Here is a 24,892-nt window from a genome sequence, read left to right on the forward strand (position 1 = left end):
TTACTCATTTTCGGCCTACAGAGTCAAGAAAGGGGATAAAACATGAGAGGGAGCCCAGCCTGACGGCGGCTGCATGCTCCTTAATCTCCTGATGTGTGCACGTGTGGGGCGAACGCCGAACTCGCAGGGCTGCAACCCAAGGCTGGTGCAGGGGGATAGCAGACCACAGTGTTATCACGAACATAAGTAACGTGCTATGACCCTTAGTCTCTCCCTATCCCTCTGCGAGGCTAACATTTTCGCATGACACAACCCGAAGGTCCGTTTGAAGTCGGGGTCTGGAAAGGAAGTGAACACACTGATCTCCCTGACCAAGCCCGACATAGGGAGTAAGGGTTGTGGTGATCTGGCAGAAGGCAACTTTTAGTTACATATTTGGGGCAAGGACAGTGATTGCACCGAGAGGCATTGAGAATAGCGATATTGACTCCCCGCACTAAGGCTGGCCGGCCACTGCCACAAGCCGAAGCACAGGACTTCACCTTCAATCGGCGGTGCATGACCCGCTGGAGGTGGTGGTGATTTGGTCTTGGTAGTGCGAGACAACCTGACCATTCTGCGAACTTGAAAGCCATATACAGATCTCTAACCACCCCCTCCCCACCTCAGAAAGTCTATCCTGCTGTACTATCATCTGTGCACTGGACACATTGAACCGGCACAGATGAGGCCTGGGGGTGGTGCGTATGGCAGACATAGCAGGCGGTAAGCTCTCGGACAACAGGAAGGAGCACCCCTGACCGGCTTGTCATAGACTTGTTGTTTACTCTTGGAGAGGCTTGGCTTGCTCTGCCGACACTACAGGGCGCACCTTTTACATGCCGGAGAGGCAACAGTGGCCTACTATAATGCCTAAGGGTCAGCTCCCCAAAAAGGAACACCATGGACAAGTTCGCCAAAACAGCAGCTAAACAATTGGACGCCAGTAATAAAGGATCAAGCAGCAATGAAATGCTGAACGGCCCCAATGTCGCCCCCTGCTGACTTACGGGATGCGGTGGCAATTAAGCAACAAGGATTCGCATCCATTAACGACAAATTGGATGGCATAAATGTCACTGTCTCCACGATCCGAGCTCAACTAGAAAAAGCTACCCATCGTATTACAGAGGCTGAGACGAGAACAGGCACAGCGGAGTGTGCCATTGAATCCCTACAGAACACAGTCACAACGATGGCAAGAGATCTGGGCAGCATCAAAATGAAGTGTGAAGACCTGGAGGCGAGATCACGGCGGAACAATATTTGTATCATAGGAGTGCCGGAAGAAGCCTTAAAAGGCCCCATGGAAACGGCTGTGGATGGCTTGTTGAAAGACTTGTTAGGAGACCCGGGCTGGTCCCAAATGTTCGTGGTGGCGCGAGCACACAGGTCTCTGGCGGTTAAACCCTAGACAGGAGCGTTCCCTAGGCCAATCATTGCGAGGTTTATGAACTACCGTGACAGAGACATGGTGCTGAAAGCAGTGCAGGAAATGCAAGATCTGAAAATGGGCTCGAGTGTGATTCGTATTTTCCCGGACTTTGCACTGGTGGTGCAGCAGGAGAGACGTTCATTTGTTGGACTCAAGAAATTGTTGAGGGAGCGTCAGATACCCTATGCAATGCTATATCCAGCTAGTCTTTGCATGCAATTTAAAAATAAGAGCTACTTTTTCATGTTCCTGGATAAGGCGGCTTTGTTTGTAGAAGCCAACATTCCATTGCCAGAGAAACGACCGCTGAAGGTGGGGCAATGACAATGGGGAGTGATGCAGCACGCTTAAGAGGACACTTAATATGTTGGTACTATACCACTATACTAGTGGCTGTGTAATGTGCACTGCTACCCTAGCGATGGTTGATTGACAACTATTCAATGCTGTATGTTACGGCGGGTGGTAAAATAAGTTTGGGATAGTGTCGTGTGGTGTATTCATGTTGACACAGAGCGTTGACTATGCCAATTTTCTACAGCGGTCACGCAATTCATTATGTGAGTTGGCAACAAAGGTTTAAGAATTTGCAAAAGGTTCCAGCCCGGTTTCAGTTTCGATATTGCGCAAGCTGGGAGTTCTAGACACCACAGAAGCAGTCGCCCCTAATGCGAGTGGACACTTTGGTTAAACTAGTTAAAGAGAGAGGGGCTGGGGGACAGCATAGTCGAAGTTCAGGGTACTATGAGGGTTGGGGAGGCAGGATCCAAGGGAAGTTGGGGTAAAACAGTTTTGAAAATGCACAGATTGATTACAACACGGTATGGTGTACGCAGGAGATGGTATGGGAATGTAAAGGTCACGCAAGGACATGATGGCTAAAATTGGTCCAACTAGGGTGAAGTTACTGAGTTGGAATGTGAGGGGGCTGGGCTCCCCCATAAAGTTACGCAAAGTAATGGCATTTGTGAATAGGCAAGAGCCCAATTGTTATTCTTGCAGGAGACACACCCGTTAGAACCCCAGGCACGGAGAGTGGCCCCAGGGTGGGGAGAGAACCACTATTATACTTCATATTCAACTAAGGCCCGAGGGGTTATGATCCTGGTCCACAGGTCGCTACCATTCATACACTACACGACAGAGAGCGATGAATGTGGCAGATACGTGATTGTGAATGGGAAACTGGGGAGTGCTGAAGTTCTGTTGATAAATGTATACAGCCCCAATATAGATGACGCACATCAGCGTCAACCAAAACCCTAACAGGTGCAGCACACAAAATACATACACACACATTGTAGATCTGGGTTTGAAAGATGTATGGCGCTTGTTGCATGGATCACAGAGGGGCTTCACCTTTTACTCGACGGTACACGACTTGCACTCCCGTATAGATTTCTGGCTGACGTCACAAAGGGTATTCAAATATTGCCCAGAACACTACCTGATCATTCACCAGTGACACTCACATTGGACATTCCTGAGGCAGTCCCCCTGGAGGCCTCAATGGCGATATAAGTTTGCATCCCCGTTAGACCCAGTATTCCAGTCCAGTATGGCACAACACATTACCGACTTCTTGGAGAATAATGAAGGGTCGGTGGACAACAAGCAGTATTGTGGAAAGCTTTTAAAGTCTACATGCAAGGGGTTGCGATGGCTATGGAATTTGGAGTCCTTCGAGACATCAACGGGGAACTCAAAAAGCAGGAAGAGGCCTTAGTGAAACTGCAGATGGAATACGCAAGTAACCCAACGCCACACATCTACAGGGAAATTAAAATAAAACTATATGAGTTTCGGGAAGTGGTGGACAGAGAATTATGTTACTGGCGGCAGCACGCAGAAATGGGGAGCAAGAGAGGGAAACTCCTAGCCCAAATGGTTCGTAGTGAGAGGGGTAATACGTCCATTCTGTGTATAACCAGGCGAGATGGAAGGGTGAACAATGTGGAAGAGATCTGCGAGGTATTTTACGACTTCTATGACAACCTTTATTCACTCCACAGAAAGCGAGAAAGACAAGTATTCAGCCAAGATACCTACAACGCTGTTATCTACCGATGCCCGCGATGCACTTGAAACACCTATGACACTGAGCGACATAAAGGAGGCGATTAAGAGTATGCCGGGAGGGAAGTCACCGGGCTCCGACGGGTTAGGTGCAGAGTTTTACAAGGAATTTAGAGAAATCGTGGCTCCTCGTTTACTGTTGGTCTGGACCGAGGTATTGGACACTGGCATTTTACCAGAGTCAATGCAGGAGGCAATTATTACCTTAATGTTGAAGCCTGGGAAACCTCCGGAGGATTGTGGGTCATACCGTCCACTGTCTCTTATAAATACAGACGTGAAAATATTTGCAAAGATACTGGCATCTCGACTTAATCCTCTGATGCCTCATATTGTGCAAGAGGACCAAGCGAGCTTCATACAGGGGCGATCAACAGCATCCAATATACGGAGGGTGTACAATGTCCTGGCAAGGATACCGCAAGACACTGAGGGAGCTGCGGTGTCCCTGGACATGCAGAAAGCCTTTGATACAGTATATTGGCCATTTCTGTTTAGGGTGCTGCATAACTATGGGTTTTGCCCTAATTTTATAAAATGTGTCAGTCTTCTATATACGCAACCATATGCCAGGGTGTCTGAACGGGGTCCTGTCTGCAGTGTTGGCACTTGAAGGGGGAAACAGGCAAGGTTGCCCATTATCACTGTTATTATTTGCTCTGGTGATAGAGCCCATAGCGGATCCCATGAGGGCACGCCATTGCGAGCTGGCATAACCGTAGCTGGCCAGGCAGAATTGATGACACTTTATGCTGGTTATATCCTGATGTATGTGAGGAGAACTGAGAGGTACCTACAGACAGTGATAGTTGCGGTCCAGGAATTTGGGACTACTTGGGCCTCTGCCTGAACAGCAATAAGACTGAAGTGTTCCCGCTGACGGACGGCATGAAAAAGCCTAGCAACCTGTTTGGACTGATATGGTCACCTACACAGATGAAGCATCCAGGGGTCGAAGTAGCAAGTTCAGCGTCCCTGGTGCACTCCCTGAATTATGACACATTGGTCACGGAACTGTGCACTAAACTTGAACGATGGAAACAGCTCCCCATAACGCTGATGGGCTGAGTGGCATTAGAGAAGATGATTATCCTACCCAAATTATTCTATCTCTTTAGCAACACACCAGTATGGCCGGGCAGGTTCTTCATGCAGGCAACCAGAGTGATCTCCGCGTTCCTGTGGAAAGGGCTAGCTAGGGTCAGCTGGAACCTTCTCACGTTGCTGTACAAACAAGGGGGCTAGCTACCCCTGACTACGAACTGTACTACCTGGCGGCTCAGGTATACTATGCGGCATACTGGGTAGAGGACAGGCCACACACATCATACAAAGTACTAGAAAGACATGGGAAGAGCAAGGCCACACTTTAACACGGGGTGGTAATGGGAGGACAGAGAAATGAGAACCACCTAGACCCAGTACTAGCCACACGACAAGCATGGTGGAGACTGGCCTGAAAACCTAAAAACACGACAATATACAGCCCGGTTATGCCAATCTGGGACGCTCCATACCTGGACCCATCCAGAGATGCAGTACTGGCCACACACTGGCACGGAGCGGGTGTAATTCAATTTGGTGATTTGTATCGAGAGGGTGCGTTTGTGACATGGGAGGATATGAAGTCACAGATAGGCGACACACCACTTCAGAAGCTACAATATTGCAGACCTTCGATCAGCAGTGTGGGCTGGATTCCCTTTGGAACCCTCTCGCTGCAGAGTCTGAATTACATGATATCCCCTGGTACAGCAAAAAAATCTGCCTCGGCAATATATAAATTGGCACTATTGACAAGGGAGGTCCATATGCCTGACATTAAGTGCGATTGGGAGAAAGACTTCAACACCACCTTTACTGACACACACTGGCTCGAGTTATAGGCTAATAAAAGTAGTGTCGTACAACTCTAGATATAGAGTGCACCGTACCCCAGCTCGTCTTAAGAAAATGGTTGCTGCGGCCGACGGAAGGTGTTCGAGATGCTGCAGTGAAGATGCTGACATAATGCATATGTTGTGGGTACTAACCGAATACTGGCAGAAGGTATGTGATGCACTAGAAGAGATGACAGATCAGCCAATAAGTTGGGAGATCGCAATATGTATACTAGGATATGCCTTCAAAATGAACCCACTGAAACGTAAGCTTATAAATATTGGTCTGCTGACAGCTAAACGTGCTATATTAAAGAAGTGGAAGAGTGCTATGTCGCTTACATTTGAGGACTGGGGGAGAGATATGACTGGGCGCACGATAAGGAGGAAGTATATTCCAGTCTACTACCCATTACGAATAGACCAAAGGTTATTTTGGGAGGTTTCCGCCAATACCTGATTAATAAAGAAGCTAGCAGGTTTGATGGAAATGTGTAAATGTGTTGTAAAGTTGGACACTGTGTAAACTGATCATGCATTATTGTAATGACTCCTTTACAAATATCATGATTGTAAGCATGAGCGATGCTGTATTTCTGTGCAAAGCTAAATAACGTTTTATTTTTTTTAAAAGCATGGCCGGACGACTTTAAAGGGATGCTTTGGGGGAGGAAGAGGGTGGCTATTAGATGGGAGGAGCTGCCAGTTGACCCCACTTGTTGGTCCTGAGAACCGGCAATGCAGTGGGGGAGGGGGAGATGGAGGGGTTTGACCCAGGCTTTGTGATTTATGCCGTACATGGGAGAGGCATCATGCACAAGAAAGATTTCAAGCTCCATTTTGAAAGGTTGGGGATCCACACACTTGGGGATGTGGTGCAGGATGGAAGATATCTCTCCTGGAATGTGCTGAAGGGAAGGGGTGTTCGGAATGCATTGACGTTACTATACTTCAGGTCGAGGGAGACGTTCCGTGGTCTGTGGCCGCGCTTTCCAGAATTGCCTGCAGGCTCCCTCCTGGTTACATTTGCGGTCAACCCACCTGGATTCACTAAAATAGTGTCCCCACTATACAAGCTTATAAAGGCACAGCCGGTGGGAGGGCACACTACATTTAGGGAAAAGTGGGAGATGTCATTGGGAAGGGTACTTTCTGAGTCACAATGGAAACAGATGTGTATGTTATCTTGGAGAGTGTCACTGAACAACAGGTATTGTTTGATACATTTCAAGTTCCTACACCAGTTGTACTAAACCGCGGCCGAGCTCAATAGGTACTACCCAGATAGGCCCACAAAATGCACTAGAGGCCACGTGGGCGCTGCTGATTTTATACACGTTATGGGATTGCATAATGGCCCGTAACCTGGTTTGACACGCCTTCCAGGGCTGAGAAGAAACTGTCGGGAATGGCATCCACAGTTGCACAGTCACTCATAGCAAAGGGTTGGGGGAAAACAAGGGCGCCAAACGTACATGAACTTATAGGTTACTCACCGTAGTGACCAATGTACTGTTAGTCCCCTTTCCTCCATACTGCATAGGCGTCCCTTCCTAGGGACGGGAAATGGAACCTTTTTCACCAGACAAAACCTTCTTCCCTTTAAATTTAGAGGTGCACAGGAGTGCAGACCTGGGCGCATGCGCTATCCTGACTCCGTCCACCGGCACCACAACTCAGTTCCCACTGACACGTCGACAATATTTAACATGGTCTAAAGACACCAGTATTGTTAGGGGGGAAGTTGGTGGGACGTATGGAGGAAAGGGGACTAAGGACTAAGATTATGTTGGTCACTACCGTGAGTAACAATTACTCTTACGTTCCGTCCCCTTTCCTACATACTGCATGGGCGATCACAACTGAATGTAGCCCCAGGGCAGAGAGGAGACCCTCCTTATGCAAATACGTTCCTTAGAACTGCCTTTCCGAAGGCCACATCTGACTTCGACCTGGCGTCCAAACAGTAATGCTTACAGAAAGCCGAAGGGGTGGCCCAGGTGGCCGCCCTGCTTATGACTTGCCACGGAACCTGCCACTGGAATGCGATGGCCATGGCCTTGGCTCTGACAGCGTGAGCGTGCATGTTAGCTGGCAGCAGCTAGTGCTGCCCCTCATAGGCCTCTTTGGTGGTCGCAACCATCCACCGTGCAATAGAGGCCTTGGATGCTTGATACCGGGTCTGGAGCCCTCAAAGGTGACAAAAAGTGCGTCCGACTTGTGGAAGCCCTTGGTCCTGTCCAGATATAATTTCAGAGCGCGCCTGACATCCAGACAGTGCAAGACTCTCCGAGCCTCGTCCTTGGGTTCAGTGAAGAACGTAGGTAAGACTATTTCCTCGTTTAGATGGAAAGCTGAGGGTGAGTCCACAGGACCACCTTATCCCTATGGAAAGTGGTATAGGGTTTCGAGGCCACCAGAGTCTGATCTCGCTGACTCTGCGAGCAGAGGCGAGTCCCACTAACAAAGCTTTGTTAATGGCGACCAGCCTGATGTCCACGGATGCCATTGGCTCAAAGGGTTTGTGGGCCAAGGTGCCCAACACCACATTGAGGTCCCTCACAGGGTGTGGCTTCTTGATGGGCGGGTAGAGTGGACAAGTCCACCAGATGTTTCTTGACAATCGGGTTGGAAGAGAAGACCCCCCTCCTCCGAATTTCTGTAGGCCCCTATGGCTGCCAGACCGGTGTGACACATGTCCACCTGCACGCCCGAGTGCGCAAGGTGTGCCAAGAAGGAGAGTACATAAACCAGCGTGCATCCAAGGGGGTCGATCTCTGTGTCCGCCCAATGACAGAACCTAGTCCATTTACTCTTGTATTGGCTCCTGGTAGCCTTGCTCCTGGCGCCCTGAATGATCTCCAGGTTAGCCTGTGATAGGCTCAGGTGCCTGAGGGAGACCTGCTCAGGAACCACACTGCGAGGGCTAACTTCGGTGGGGTGGGGTGTATGACCCTGCTCCTCTGCTGGGACAGGAGATGGGCTGGACCCAGCGGAAGGTGAATGGGAGGTCTGTCTGAGAGGCTGAGCAGTTCGGAGAACTGCGGTCTTGCTGGCCACCATGGAGCTATCAGAAAGATGCTGAGGTGACAAGCTTCCTTTATCTTGCAGATTACCCTGTGAACCAGGAGTGTGGGAGGAAAGGCATAGGCCGACATGCCGTCCCACCATATCTGTAATGTGTTGCCTAGGGAGCCGGGGCCCTGCCCCCGCCAAGATGCAAACTAATGGCACTTCCTGTTCTTCCAGGAGGCAAACAGATCCACTGAGGGTGCCCCCATCTGCTGAAGACCTCCATCAACACCTGGCCGTTCAATTGCCATTCGTAATGGTCCACTCCCAGTCTGCTGAGCCTGTCGACTTCCAAGTTGGCCTCCCCCGGAGGACAGCTGTGAGTAGATGATGTTCTCCAGAGCCATTCCCACATGCTGGCCGCTAGGATGCACAGCGGAGGGGACCAGTTACCTCCCTGCTTGTTGACATAGTACATGCTGGTGGAGTTGTCGGCCTGGGTAAGGACGGTCTTTCCCCCTAATGAGCCAAAGGAAAGCTCTGAGAGCTAGCCAGGTGGCCCTGAGTTCCAGCCAGTTAATTTGTGACTCCTGCCGGGTCCAGACTCCATGGACGCTGTGGCTGTCCAGAGTGGCTCCCCAGCCTTCTAGGGAGGAGACCGTAGTGATGGTCACCTGCGGAGACAGCTGCCGGAAGGGCTTGCCCGTCCGCAGGTTGCAGTTCCTGGACCACCATGTGAGGTCCGAGTGGAGAGAAGGAGGTATGCTGATCAGCTCTGCTTGGGAGCCCTTCGCCTGATTCCATGAGGCGGCGAAGTGCCGCTGTAACCTCCTCATACTGAGTCTCGTGTGTGGCACGTCCTGGAGGAGCACAGCCATGATACCCAGTAAGTATTTGTACCACCAGGCCGAGGTCACTGCTCTGGTAAGGAAGCACGAAGTGGCCATCTTGATGGCCGTGATCTTGTCCTCCGAGGGAAAGACCTTCTCGGAGCTCGTATCCCAGTTGAAGTCCAGAAAGGTGAGGCTCTGCGTGGGCTGCAACTGAGACTTCTTGAGGTTGATAGTAAACCCCAGGTCATGTAGAATGCTCATAAGTGCAGAGGAGGTGTGGGTAACCCCCTTTGGAGATCTCGCCTTGACGAGCCAGTCATCCAGGTACGGGTAGACATGGGGGCCTTGGGCCCTGAGGAGGGATGCCACCGCATTCATGAGTCTGGTAAATACCCTAGTGGCTGGTTTGAGGCCCAAGTGTCGCACCTTGTACTGGAAATGGCAGCCCATGATCCTGGAGAGATGTGGTTGCCAAATCAGGACGTGTAGATCCAGGGAGCACATCCAGTTTGCCTTGTCTAGTGTCTCCGCAATGAGTGCTGGTGTAACCATCTTGCATTTCAGAAGAGGGAGGGAGAGGTTGAGGGTGGATAGGTCCAACAACTCTCAGGCCAGCCTGGTTCTTCTTTTGTGTAGTGAAAATCCTGGAATAAAAGCCCAATCCTCTCTGGGAGGCTGGGACTTCTTCCACAGCCTGGCTCTCGACGGTCGCCCGGATCTCTGCCAACAGAGTTGCAGACCCAATCTGTGGGAGTGGGAGAGAGGAAGGAGGAGAGGGGACTGGGAGGTGGTACCCCAAGGACACTACAGAGACTATCCAGGGGTCCGCAAAGTACTGGCGCTAAAATTGCATGTGGAAGGAACGCCTGCCCCCCACTGGAGACGCGTGGACCCGAAGGAACGCATCATGCTTTCTTTCCTTCTGAGGCTGCTGCTGGGGAGGGGGACTGGAAGAAGCCCCTTTTTGTTGTTTGCGCCGGTGCTGACTGGGCGAGCGGTCAGGTTGTCTCGACCTCTGTTCCTGGAAGCCCCGGAACCCGCCGAACGACCACCCCGTCGGAGCGTTGATGCGACTGGGTGTATGCCTTGGGTGTGGCCTTTATCAGGATGAAGACCTTGCAGTTTGCGAGCTGTTCTTTTTATCTAATTCCTCGTTGGTGGTAGAGGGAAAGAGGTTGCTACCAAGTAAAGGAAGGTCCAATATGCGTTTCTGGACATCAGGGTTAAATTTAGTTGCCCGAAGCCAGGCCGTCCTTTTCATGTCCGTGGCGATGCAGATGGGATCGACGTGGGCCACAGAGGACTCCATGATGTTTGCGCTACCAGCTTGGCTTCTCCTAGACCCGCTTTGAAGCAGGCCTGGCTCTGCACCGGCAGCTCTGGAAGGAAGTCTGCTATTTCCCACCAAAGCCTCTGGTTAGCGGCGGCCAACATGGCATCCACATTGGATTGGCACAGATGCCGCGAGGCATTGAACACAGCTTCTTCCCTTGCGCCTCCAAAATCTTCTTCTCCTTGCCTAGCAGCGCCAAGGACGAGGTGGCCGAGGACGACTGAGGCTTAGAGTAAAGTGACGCTGCAGCGATCACCGAAGAGTGCGGTTGAGGGTGCGCCAACAGCAAGAGTGGATCCCCTCCATCTGTCTATACTTGCAGTTGAGGCACTGATTAACAGGTTGGGCCGAGTGTGGCTTGAGCCACCCCTTCTTGGCCAAGGCAACAACGTCCTTCTGCATCGGGATAACCGTTTTGGTAGGGGGTTATAGGGTGAGGACTTCTCTTAAGACCCCCTCTCGGGCTGCTCAACCTCAGTTTGAGGAAGGCCCAGATATTCAGCCAAACCTGCAAGCCGGTCTTGGAAGGCCTTTGCTGACGACAGCGTGCCAGGGTCGTCGTCCTCTTCTGTGTCCACCAGAGTGGCCCGCTGGTCTGGAGCGTGTGGAGGAGTGCTGGGCGCCGTGGGCTGCGGTGTGGAGACTGGAGCCAGAGGCTGATGCAGAGGCTGGTGTGGAACTGCTTGTACTATGGGAGGCAGGGGAGCCGGAATCGAAGGAGCCGGCAGGGAGATTGAGGGGTGCTCTTGCGCCTGTGGCGCCGGAGCCATGGGAGGAATGACTATGGGCGCCGGTGGAGTGACCGGAGGCAGCAAGTCCCTGACTGCATCCCGCAGGATGGCCCCCATCTGGGGAGTTTGCATCAGTGCCAGGAACCTTTCGAAAAAACTGTCTTCAGATGCAAAAGAGGTGGCAGGTGATATTGACGCAGTGGCTGGGGGCTCCTGGGGCAGGAGCGCACCCTTTTTAGGTTGCAGGGGAAACCTGCCCTGCACTGCTGATGGATAAACTGTAGGCCACGTATCTGGTTGACACCAGTCCCACCTTGAAACCCTTTCACCCGCCTGCTCTGTTCCTAGGAATAGCATCAGCCCATCACCCATGTTGTCGGGCACGGTGGCCATTTTTCCGAGCTGCGTGCCAAGTGCCAAAGTCGTGGTGCATGGCTCCCTGGGCCCGACCTCCTCCAAGACTCTTGGTGGTGGAGCATGAGGCCTACTCTGCACCTCAGGTCTAGGCCTGCAAGGCGTATTGCCCTCGGCATGGTCGCCTTTAGTGGTGCGTGCAGGTGCCCCCTCGGACATCGAGCTGGTACTAGGGTATTGCCCCTCAGGTGTACACCCGGTAAAAGAAACGTGCGGTCCCTCAGCACTGATTCTGGAAGGATCTGATGACCCCTCCGCCGTGAGGCTGGTAGCTGGACTAGCCTTGGTGCGTGTGCTGGTATCAGAACCCGAGAGGTTCCTCCCGCTCCGGCGTTTCCTCTGGAAGGAGTCAACCTTACGGGGTGCAATGGAAAACAGCGGCCCTCCCTTGGGCCTTGATCTCTGTTTGACGAATTTCTTCCAAGTCCTCTGGAGACGACCTTTCGAAGAGCTCCCTCCACCTGGTTAGCCTGTTTTTCAGTGCACGCAGAGTTAATGCATTGCACGTGGTACAACCTTCCCAACCGTGGTCAGAGCCAAGGCAGCAGAGGCAAAGAGCATGAGGGTCGGACGTAAGGAAGAGCCCCTCACAGGCTGGACACCTGCTGAAGCCCGCTGCAATCGACATGTGCCGGGGAGGAGTGTGACGCCCGAGTACCTGAATGACAAAAAGATAGAAGAAGAATCCGGGGAAGAGCGCATGGTATTACATGGCCGAAGCCAAACCCAGGAGCACTGGTTAATCGGCCTGTTCCCGTTGACGCTGAAAAGGGGACTGAGGTGTGGCGCCAGTGGGCGGAGTTAGGGATGCGCATGTTCCCAGGGCCGCACCCCCACACGCCTCTAAATTTAAAGGTGAAGGTTTTTTTCTGGTGAAAAAGGTTCTGTCTCCCGTCACTAGGAAGGGACGCCGCCCATGCAGTATGGAGGAAAGGGGACTAAGAGTACAATTCCTGTGAAAGACGTGAGACTGCCTATGCCTCTCCGTTACCAGTCGGGGTAGACCCTTGGACTATTGGTCTTCTGTGCGATCCTATATATGCAAGGACTTGGTAGACTCTGAAACAGAGGGGGGGGGGAGTAGCTGAACTCTCGCTGCTGGTGCATTCAGCCGGGGTAGGCTGTAGGAATGGATGGGGGTTTGTATGGGAGGAATGCTTTGGCGTCCGGGGAAGGCAGGGTCCGTGGCGGGTGGGGAGGATGGGGAGTGTTGGTCAGAGATTTACACTTTTTTCCTCCTATTCCGTTTCTGGTGTGACCTGGGCTTGGCTATGGTTTGGAGGGAGCCTGGGGGGATTTGTTTATCATATGCTGGACATGACAGTTATATTTACTTGTGCTCTCCTTATGGACGTACTGTAATCTTAGGAGTTTTGGGTAGTGGTGGGGGGGTTGCTGGTTTGTGGTCGTTTTGTTTTCTCTGTACGATTCCATGGTTAAAAACTCAATAAAGCAAGTTTTTAAAAATAACCTTTTCAGCTCTAGGGTTAACCGCCCTTATAAAGGATGATGTTTTTTATAGATTGAAGCAATGCTATTGGATTGACGAACCATTTTTTCTCATTTAGAATACCATCCACAAAGTCTGTCTCTTCCACAGACTCTTGTGTTTGAATTTTAAAATGATCAGCAGCTTTTTTGAGTAGATCATTAAATAAAAGTTGGTTGCTAATTGGGAACTGGATCATCAGTGACATCGGGAGACTGCAAGATATCAATATCTGGGTCATCCTAGGTAGGATCATCATACCATGTACCCTGGTCATCGGTGCCCTAATCATCCTGAAGGGTGCCATGCTGTGTTTCTTCAGTTACATCAATAATAATGTGAGATGGTGATGTATGCATTGTGTGAATTCTCTGGGATTTAGCTGGTGGTTCCCTTTCTTCTGTATCTATATATTTTTGTCTTACGGTGTAGCGTTCCATGACATCTACAAAGGAGGAAACTTTATCCATATTTTCCCCAAAACGCTCCCTGGTCCATGTTTCAGTTTTGGGTGTCTCTGGAAGTGGGAAAACAATAGCCTCTGGGTCAACAGTATATTGTCTCTTTTGAAGTGTTTGAGACAATGGAGATGTGGCCTTAGTGTATTCTGAGGTCCTATCTGACTGTGTTTTAGCAGCACTTGTAGTTGGAAGTTTCGTGAGAGATTCCTGTATCTCTTGTAGTTTTGTTGGTGTTTTCAATGTATATTTCGCCACCTGTTTTGCCGAGGGTGAATGTAAAACATGTTCCTTCAAAGATTTGCGCATGGCAAATGTAACTTCAGCATTTGTTTTCTTTAGTGGCATGCACTGAACACAAAGGCATAAGCACAGCGGGGTGTGGACGCATGTAGCCAGAAGACACTGATGTGGAATGCTTTAACCCACTTTCTACTCTGCTATGCAGCATCACTGTGTTATGATGGTGCCAGGAATAGCAAAATGGCCGCAAAACCCTTGTGCGCGCCAAAACCTCTGAAAAGCGCGCTCTGCAAAGCACAAAAAGATGGCTGCCCAATCTGCCATGCATGTTGTCAGTGGTGGAACAGAGATCTCACTCCTGAAACATGTCACTGGGCTCCACAACAAGTGAAAATGGAGTGCAGAAGAGCAGTGTTTTGCTAAAGGAAATACAAAATCTTGCTTTAAATCCTTTTTTGTTTTGTTGCTGAAACTGCAGAATGCTGGTGCAAAACACCCTCAAACATCCAAAATGCTTGCTGAGTGCTACAATTCACTTCGTTTAAGAAATCATTGTGAACTTTCAAGGTCCTGAAAAGCTGAAAGCATAAAGGGATTTCCACAGCAAAAGTGGTTTGTCTGTGGATCTGTCAAAATCTGGGCACAGTACCCTCGGCCGCCTGAATGACAGCTGTCAGGGGCCTGCATGATTAAACTTTAAACATGTATAAACTGAAATAAAATGTTTGCAATCTAAGTGGCCTGTTACTGAGAGTAACCTATGTTGTAATTGTTTAATCCCATGGTTTAAAACTTAGAATGAGAATTCTAGCTGCTATTTTGAAATCACAAGTTTGGTTAAGCTAAGGAAAAATGCAACAGAATTAACATTTAAATTTAAGCCTGGCTAAAGCCAACCAAACGGGAATAACAGGTTTCCTCACAGAGGCCTTCTTCCTCTCCAACAGGAAATCACACCTAAGTGATAAGTACAGGGTTTGGAAAGAATTTGGGCTGCAGTAGGGAAGCAAACAATGAACAGCTGCAAAGCAGGAAATGCTAAGTGCGAAGACAGTCGTAAATGGCCTCTGCCAGGAGAAAACAAAGGGGGATGGCTCCTGGGTCCCAGGGAGAGACCAAAGGGGTGGAGCTAAACAACCATTTGTTGCTTAACAAGGACAAAAGACACATTTTAAAAAGACTGATAACTTTCTATGTAAAATTGTGCAAAATATAGAAATAACAGCATTATTAATGTAATTTTTGGCTGCACAAAGGCAGCAAAATCGTGTGACATATTTTGGAAGGAAACGGCAGAAAACACGAACACGACACCAAATGGACACCAAATGTATTTCTGCTAGAAGTATGAAACTTTATACACTTCTTCCCATGTTATACGCGCACACTTGTAGAAATTTGATGATAAATTGGACATTGTGTTCCTGATGAAAAGGGCGAAATTCGGTGAAAAGCCGACACAAGATCCCACCGCGACGGGGTTCGGAGGAGTAGCTGCTGTACAAAATATGTAATCTGTATATGTAGTTCTTATAGAAGTTGTAGTTGTTATAGAAGTTGCACATGTGTAAATATGTATTGTGTCAAAAGTAGATTTTGTGTTCAAGAGGCTAGGGGTGGATTCTAAGCCTCATAAACCCACACCATAAAGGTGACACCCTGTTTCTCTCGTCCTATCAAGGCAGAGAGGAGACCATGACCAATCCCTGTCAAAGGGGCGAGCTTAGGCTAAACCAGCAAACACACCCCCTCTAGCAAAGCATAAATAGAGACAGCAGAGGGCAGATAAAGACAGACCGATTCACCCACTATCCGAATGCTGGCGGAGCACCCTGTTGCAGAACTTTCCATCTTCCTTGCTCCAGACTCCAGAAACTTGGCAAAGCAGAAAGGCCCATTGCATAGCTGAACCGGTTTCAGCTAGGCCTTAAATTCCAGAACCAGAATCCCACAAATCTAAGGGGAGCATCAAATACAGCCGGGCTGCGCTGTACTGCTTGCCTACTGAAAATAATGATCATCAGAACCAAAAAGGGCAGATCCAATCCAGTCCTGTGCCGTGCGGTGACCAGAGCGCCTTGCTGATTGCAGACCCAGTCCAATCTGATGTGCCCAGCTGTCTGTCCCAGAACCAGATTCCATCCCCTGATCAGAATTTTGATGGACCAGAATACTGACGGTTCCGTTTAAAAACATATCTAGTGAGTATCTATAGATAAAACTGTGTCACTAGCCTATGTACCTTGCTTAGTTAATCCCCATCTTAAACCCATCCTACCTTGTCTTCAGAACCTGATATTGTTAGGAGTATTTTTGAATTGTCTGAACTCTCTATCCTATCCCCCCTATCTTCCTCCTGTGTTAGTATTGTTAAAACTATCTCTGGGCTGAACTTTACTCAACTGAAGAAGGCGGGACCACTGCAGGCAGTCACCCTGATCAAGTGGCTGTGTTCTTGTGTGATACTCGTTTATTCATAGTCATCCTCTAGTGTAAGAAATCCTTTCTGTCATTCTAAAAGTGCATTCCTGTTTCCCATTCTTGCGCCTATCTCGAAAAAGCGACCTTCACTAAAAAGTCCATAACTTCCTCAGTTTTTGTGCTAGAAACAAAATTTCAACTTCTGCTTGTAGCTAACCATTTGCATTTAAAACCGCATCCCAAATCCCTATGGTTCACCCTTAATCGCGATGTGTAAAGTTGGCCGCGAATTTCGTTTCTGGGAAATTCCGACACGTGTAAAACAGCTTATGATTGCTCCCGACCTTAATTTTAAGATTTCAAATTCTTTCTTGCTATTGAATCATTGGTAGTGTTTGTGTGCAACTATCCAAAGCGGCTCCCATACGAATTATAACAATTTCAGCAATTTAGACCATATTTACTGTTTTGCCCAGTCCATTCTAAGATAACTTTAAAACCATTCTGACAGCTTGCCAATCAATTCCGTTTTTCTCTTGTGTTGCTGGGGGAAATTGGGATTGATATTCTGTTTGATTTTGCCATTCTGGAATACCTGCTCTTGCCTCCTATCTCTGTACATTGTGTATCGGGGGATTTGAGGGGTGTGCAGGGGACCTAGTAACCACAGTGCTACTTGGTCTGAACACACATACAAAAGTATTATTTCTGTGCTGAATTGTTTTGCTCACTATTACTGCTTGTGTATTAAAGAGATTATTCTGTGTTACATCACCCTATTGGTGGTCATTGTGTACCCATTAAAACATAGTGTGATTCATTTGTAAATACATAAAAAAATGTTTTAACTTTGCAAACCAGCCTGATTCCTGGTTCAGTGTGACCAGGGGGGGTTCCAGGAGAGAGGCGTGATATGAGTGGTACATCGTTCAGAATAAAAACTTTTAGACAAAAATAAATAAGGATTTCAGTTGTGCATTACACGCTAGGCGTTGACTTGGGTGTGTGCCGGATTGAAATCACTTACACTGAAGTGCTTTCTGTTGCCGATTGGCCCTTTTTCGACAGATCCGTAGAAGAATGGCTAGGGGTTGTGTGCTTATGTTGGTGTTTGTGACCCCACATGGTGAGGCTGCTTGTGTGTGCCTTTCGTCGCCAGGTGTTGCCCCACAGCAGTAGGCGGGGCCAGCCCTTCAGGGTTGGGGACCGGCATGCAGCAGTCTGCTGACTCGTCTTTGATGTCTTCATCATCCGAAAAGGGAGCTGTAGCTGCCTCGGTCTTCCTCTCACCATTCATAAGTGCCGATGGGCGAACATGACGTAGCCAGTATGGCGTAGGCCACCCACCATTTAGTGTGCATCTCTTTGAGCGTTTCTGGCTGAAAGAGCTTGCATGCTGCACAGCGCTTTTTTAAATGGACACAGAGAAGACCGTGTTAGCACACAATATGTGTGTGTCTTTCCGCAGAAATGTTCTATTGCATAATGGCAGAATTTAAATGCTGTTCTTTCCATGTTTAGGTGGAAAGGCAGCTATGCAATAATAAAGAAAGGGAAAGATGGGAAGAGACATTCTCTAAGAACTTTAAATTAATCCCCCCACTCTCCCAACTATAAGGCTGAGGCCTGGTGTAGGCCGAAGCATGTGGAGAGATGTCAAAGACATTGTTGAAAGTCTTCAGTCACCGGCTGCCGATGATGTCCGCTTGTTGAGATGGGTGTTGAAGATGCTTCTGTCGAAAGACGCAAGGAATATAAGTTTTTAAGAATATTAGGCAATATCACAAATTAGTGAAAAGCTAACGACTCTACATAAGAGAGACCGACCACAATGGTGGAAAAAAACGATCTGAGGACTTCGACACATGAAAGTCCATGGGTACAGTACACATCACATTAGGGATAGTATTAAAAACACCCAGTCAGCGTCCCTTTTCGAACTTCGAAAACAAGTCATGCAATACTCTGCATCTACCATAAGATGTCGGCCTATGCAAAGCATGTGATTCTAAGAAGATCCACAAGTCTCAGAAATATAATACATGTATTTAAAAGGTACAATAGGTCCCTAAATTCAATTAAACTGTCTGGATTGGCCAGGAATGTTTTATCTAAATTATCTGATAACAGAGGCAGAAATTAATATAGTGATAACATTGTTGTCCAATGGTAAAGCCCTGAGACTGAATGGCCTGAGATAGGAATTTGATAACTATGACATACCAACCCCTCATCAATTAAATATGTTTGAAACTTCACTCCACAGTGGGTCTCTTGCAGAATCTATCTCTGCAGCCCTGGTGACAGTCGTACTACACCCTGATAAACCACCATGGAAATGTTCATCCTACAGCCATCACATATTAATATACCTTGATAATAAAATGTCAGCTAAACTTCTTGCAAAGTTTCTATTACCACTGATGTACTATCCTGATGTCTAGGACCAGACAGAATTTATCTTGAGTCATACGCACAGAAGAACCTTTGCAGACTGTTCTCACTGCTGCATGATACAAACCCAGAATTCAGGGAGATGGATAGCACACTCTACGCAGAGCAGGCAGACAATTCATACAAATTGCCTTTTTTGCTAAAAGTTGGCTTGCAGCTCTTGCATGACAACATGTTTTGTCTCCCGGGGGAGATCACTCTACTTAAATCCTAGAGCAATGTCCTTGACTAATTGGACCTTATCTGATGCTTTCTTCCATTGCAGGGGTCAATTGTATGCTACCTTATGGAATTTAATCAGCATTGGGGTGTGACATAGTCACTTGCCTATACCTAGGGGTAGTAGCAGGGGTTGTCATGTGGGCAAGGTACACCAACCATGGCATGAAGTTAGGCCTGGTAGAGGTAAAAAGGGTTTAACCTGTTACACCCTACTGTCGTAGATGTTCTACGACAGGGGACTGTCACTGGGTCTTACAAGACTTGAGGCTGGGTCATTTAAGAAATGCCTGTGAAAACTGGAACAGTTAAAGCCCTAGTAATCCTATTTTTGTTGCTATGTTATAACTGATAGTTGCAATGACAGCAACTTTCTTTCTGACGGCTGTTCAGAAAGAAATGACCGCTACTGACTTCAGACTGCAGAGCTCAGCATAAGGATCACTGGCAGCCAATGAGCAAGCATCTAAGATGGTGGACATGCCTTGGTCCTGCAAATTGTGTTAAAATCTCAAGGCAAACAGATAATTTAGGGCTTTGGGAACTGCTGCTTTAATCCCAACGTGGCAACAATCAGACCACAGGTGCATTCATTTGAAAACAGGGCAGCCCACTGGGAGGAACTAGGGGCATATATTGTGGCATGGGCTGTTGTAGTGGTATAGCGAGAGAAGGATGCGGTGGAAAGTAGTATTAAGGAGGCAGAAAGAGCAGTGACATCAAATTCGGGGGCCGAGCTGTACACAAATAAAATTACATACGAACACCACTGCAGCCCACCACATGTGTGTTCCCACAAGACTATTCATAACATCTTGCATTGAACTAATGTGGTTGGAAAAGTGAATGAGATCACCGAGAAGAAAATATACTAACACCACCACAGATTTGTTTTTTGGGGTTAAAGAGAACAGGCTGGCAAGTCTTAGACTCAGCATGGTCAGGGATCCTGTCACCACACATGATATATGGTTGAAGAGTGCAGCGCATTCTGAGAAGCGTGAAGTGTGCTATGCAAACCTATCAGTCTGCAGGCCTAGAAACATTTGATCAGCCCTTCAAGCCTATGTGCTTATGTGTCTGTACTCTTCTCAGAGATAGTGTAAATCAGATTGGTCTGTCTAGAATACACCATGAAGAGGAACACACGTGTGGGGAAGGGGTGTATGTAAGATGATGTATAGTGTTAATGAGTAGGCAATGTTGATCATAATGAACACCAGTCTGTACTGTGTCTTATCAAAATGTTGCAACGTGCTGTTATTGACATCTCATTTATTGTTGTGAATTGCTGCTTGACTGTTATATTCCTACATGCTATCTTCGGTACCTGCTGCCTTTGGGGATCTCTGCTTTAACTAGGACACTATACAATAAAGTACTATAAAAAACAGGATGCCTGAGGTTGACTAGTTTGTAAATGGACTAAAACCCTAAAAAGCACTATTTGATCATAATACACAACATCTATTGTGTATTTTTAATTATACATACATAAAATCCAAGAGTCCCTATACATATCATTTAGGAGACTGATGCATGTCCCCTATATTGTTGAAAATATTTCCATGGAATGATAATCTGTGACTATTTGGAAAAAGTGCAATTTGTAGAATAACCAATCAAGTAATATATATATTTTTTATTTTATATATACATATAATTTGGCTGTTGAAATTAAAACAAATGTTAAAACCCCCTGCACATTTTTACAGTCCCTTACCATGATGCAGTAAGGATAATTACACTAACATACTTGTACTTAAAAATAAGTGTCTATTCTCTTCTTTAAAAAACACAAGGTTCTGATCCTAAAATGGACTTGCTTTAGGTGCTTAAAGAGAAAAAATGGTCCACATATTTTAGTCTTCTTAGTAGCACATATATTGAAGACCAATACAGATGGAAACTGATTTGTCAATCAACTTTGTAGATCCGCCATCACTCCCATAGACTACAGGACAGTCTTCCTTTTGATTTGCAATGTAATTATTCCAGACACCTTTTGAGTTGATTCATAATCCTTTCACTTTAAAGGCTTCTTCTCAAATTCATAAAGCAAGTGTTACTGTAGGGTGACTTGTTTATGCCCACAGCAGCAAATCTCCTTCCAACGACGTTTAGAATCTTCTTGTTTGTACTGTGCTTGGGATGCCATCTTCTCTTTTCTCTCCACTATTATCTCAGATCGGTAGTATACAATTCATTGGGCATCCGTTCTTCCAACCGAAGACTTCAAACAATTTACTCTCCCAGATGATCCTGTGAAAAAAGAATGTTCTTGCCACGGTGACTCATTTACATTTTAATATGCGACTTCCTTGTTTCAACTCAAAGACATTGTTGAATTTAATGTATATCACAATTCCGACAAAACGGGTAGTGCATTCAGCCCTTTCTTCTGGATCTATTGGGACTGGAGGTATATGAAGCCAATTAATGTTTTGCTGTAATTGCTGTTTATAATTGTTGACACAGTTCATGGCCACATTTGAATGCAGTCCCAGCAACTACAGAAGATTGGTCATGGAGAAGAATTCTAACATTGTTCTTCCTAGTTAGCCTGTACTGTTTCTCCAGCATAAGCAGGGCAACACCACTGATGACCACCTTTCTCTGCATACACTTCCGATACCACAATTAATTGTTTAAGAGACTTTCAATTGCTACAATAAAACCCATGCCGAAGCCTAAGACAGTACGTCTGAAAATTAAATGTCTGTATACTAGTCGAATTAAGGGCTGACAGATTTAAACTAGCACAGAATTCTGGTGAAATAAATGTATTGGCAAATGTTATACATTCATCTTTACATATTCTTTATTCTATGTCCCCACTACGAACATCCTGATTGAATAGGTCACGCAGCAGCACTGTTTTACAATGCTTAATCCCAATAAAATGTAATGTTACTTGCAAGCATGTATTGTTAAGGCATTTTGCAAAGCACACTAAATACTGCAGAGCTCGTTTGCAAATGCTTATGAGCTAAGTAGAGAGCAATGTAGAAAACATGGGGCAACTGTTAAGTTTTTAAAAGAAGCCAAAACGCAAATGGAATAACTAGGCCGGTGTCAGACAAGTATTCCCATCTTCTCTAACATGAGCTCATTAATTTAAGTAGACACAGAATATTGCTGCCGAAGCTGAATATGAGTAAAATAAACAAAAAGGCTTATTTGGCTTTAATTAATTTTAAAGCTAATTAGGTAATTCTACCATTTCCATTAATTATGTAAAAGAAAACAGTAAGCAAATAGGTATGACAATCAGGTACAACCTAATTGTAAGATAGCCAGGCTGCTCAAGAATCCCACAAAGCAGTGCATTAATTGTGTATGTTCATTCTTCTGCTATCCTAGCAAGCATCTGTTTTTGGAGTATTTGGAGTTTGAGTATGGTCTTTCATTAACATCTGGCCTTTAAAAGCGTTTTATGTTAAAGATAGAGCGGGTTTAAATATTTTGTTCTTGTTAGCCACTTTTTCCTAAATGATTCTTAGTTACCATGCCAGCACTTTGTGGCAAGCCTCCATCTCCTTGTGAATCATCATCATCTATGAATTACAATATTACTTTTGCTCTTCTAATAGCAGAGCAGACAATTCCAATGTCTCTCCCGTGACAAGAGACCTCCATTATCTTTGAGACTACAACCGAAGAGACATTGTTCTCGTTCCAGTGATACCCAGGCTTCTGGAATAATGTAAAGCATTCTGACTTCAGCTAACCTAGTTCACAAAAGCTAGGGAAGAAGTGAAACATATTCCATATTGATAGACTTCTACATCGACATCCGCATTTGAAAAAAGAGCAGGTGCATGATCAAGGTGGGAAAATGGTTTGTATCAAGTCAGCAGAGATATTGAGAACTACCTGCACTACGCTACCCCTTTCCTAGGTAGATACTGCATAACACCTAATTGACTATCACTTAAAATACCAGTGATCAGTCAGCTGGAGATTGTGAAATAGGGTCACATGGACTTAAACCTGGTCATCAGGGCAGAGGCATGCCAGCAAGCACAAATTGTCACATCATTCCCAGAGGGGGTAGGCCAGGGCAGGAGTTTATGGCAAGATTGGATGCTCCTATTAAGGGTCTCTATCCAGTTCATAGCAATAAAGTAGAACAAGGAATACCTGCCCCATCAGGCGTTGGGTAAAAGCGTAATCCTAAACCCCAATCACTGTCCCATTCCCCATATATAATGTGCTTGAGTAGTCCTCTTTCTTTCCTGCTTAGGGCACAAGATAAGTACTCATGTGTTTAGCGTCTTACTGTGTATGGACTTACTTAGGATGTTCGGTTAGATAGTGGGGTATTCTTTTCATATTAGAGCCTGTGTGATACTTGCACTCCTTGTGGTGAGCTTTCTGTTCTGAACCATTTAACTACAGAGTTGCTTTTTCTTTTTATTAGGCACATGGCCACCAGGTTTTACAGGGCCTATAGGCTGTGCCTTAATCTGAACCAAGAGTCGTCTGGCCGACTCTATGCATAATGCTCTGAACCAGATTTGCTGGCCACAAAACGCCAGGGGAGCGGTCTCAGAATGGAAGAAAAATGGGTGCTTTGAGGAACTTTAAGCAGAAGACAAGCTGCAACAATTTGCACTCTTGAGAATCTTTTTATTGTTTACCCTGGGAGGCGCAGATGGACAGATTTGCAGTAGCCAATTCAAGATGAAATAGAGCTATTCATGAAAGTAAATTAATGGGAAAAAAGTCACTTTCGCGGTTGTCTGATTTGAGAGAAGCATAACTTCACAACAATATTGACTTGGTAGATCAAAGTAAGTTGGTTAATAATGATCCCACAAAGATTGCACAACTGAATAACTGGTTTAACATAACGGGTGTATTTGTACATCACACATGGGCAGAAACACTCATGCCCAATGCTAAAGGCATTACTGTCTTAACAGATCAGCACTCGAATTTTTTATTTTTAATAGCAATGCAAAGCAGTCCACATTGTTGAAAAAAAAGCAACATAACGTAAGCGAGTGCTGCAGCAACGCATGCAATTAGAATACAAATCTTCTAGTTCCAAGGTCTACAATTTAGCTACAAGACTACACCTTTCCTCACCGCTCTCAAAGTTCACAGATACAGAGGAGAATAGGGAGGGAAACATGACAGAATGTGGGACTCACCATAGTGATAACTGTGCACCCATAGGCCCCTTTTGTTCCACTCTGGTGGGATACGTCACAGGGGAGAAGAACACGTTATGAGATAATAACAAATGACTTACCTTCGAAACTGTACCTTCTGATGGATTAGTCCTTCCTCCCATAGACTCATCTTTTTGCAAATAGCCCCATGCACAAGTCTGGATTTGGAAACTATTTCGACCATCAGGGGAGCACAGCCGTGTCCCTCGGCTTCATTGGTGCCCATGACTCAGGGCGGGACATCATGGCCGGTATGCATGAAGTCAACTATGCCCCATGAGCCCAGTTCTGCAGTTTTCCCTGGACTCAGAAGCTAAGGAAGAACAAATAATTTCCCTCTCTGCAATGTTCTTTTGGATGGATCTTCCTCCCACGGATTCCTCATCTATGATAATCTTATCCCCAGAGAAGTTGTTCCCAGAAACTTTCCTGCAGCCAGGGAGTGCTGTGCAGCTCCGAGTCGGCTTTCTACCCACGCACCTACACGCCAGACATGACGTTGGAGACAGTATATAGAGAGGCACTGTGTCTCGTGACCTCAGTTCCACCCTTTTCCCCTAGTTCTCCGATGCTGAGGGAGGATAGAACCGATGGTGTACTAGCTTTCTGCCAAGAGGGGCAAGTAAGGAGGGCGATGAGGATTGAGGAACGTCCATCAGAAAGTACACTATCAAGAGGCAAGTAATTTGTTCTTCTAATGGATTCTTTCCTCCCATGGATTCCCAAAGCAGTATG

At 46.8% G+C, this 24,892-nt stretch overlaps 1 protein-coding gene across 3 annotated transcripts in view; it reads right to left on the reverse strand.

Annotated features, from left to right (window-relative positions):
* TASOR (transcription activation suppressor) overlaps positions 1 to 24,892 on the reverse strand; it is a 1,979,545-nt gene that overhangs the window by 129,688 nt on the left and 1,824,965 nt on the right. The window contains exon 24 of one of the 3 annotated variants that reach the window (XM_069643666.1): positions 21,047 to 21,239. The exons of the other annotated variants lie outside the window; for them this stretch is intronic. Coding sequence (XP_069499767.1) covers positions 21,181 to 21,239 — 59 coding nt within the window. The 3' untranslated portion in view covers positions 21,047 to 21,180. Of the gene's footprint in view, positions 1 to 21,046; positions 21,240 to 24,892 lie in introns of those variants that run through there. 3 annotated transcript variants of the gene reach the window in all.

Source organism: Ambystoma mexicanum, chromosome 2p, assembly GCF_040938575.1.
Source record: "Ambystoma mexicanum isolate Mex_15411 chromosome 2p, UKY_AmexF1_1, whole genome shotgun sequence".
In the NCBI taxonomy this organism is placed as follows: Eukaryota; Metazoa; Chordata; class Amphibia; order Caudata; family Ambystomatidae; genus Ambystoma; species Ambystoma mexicanum.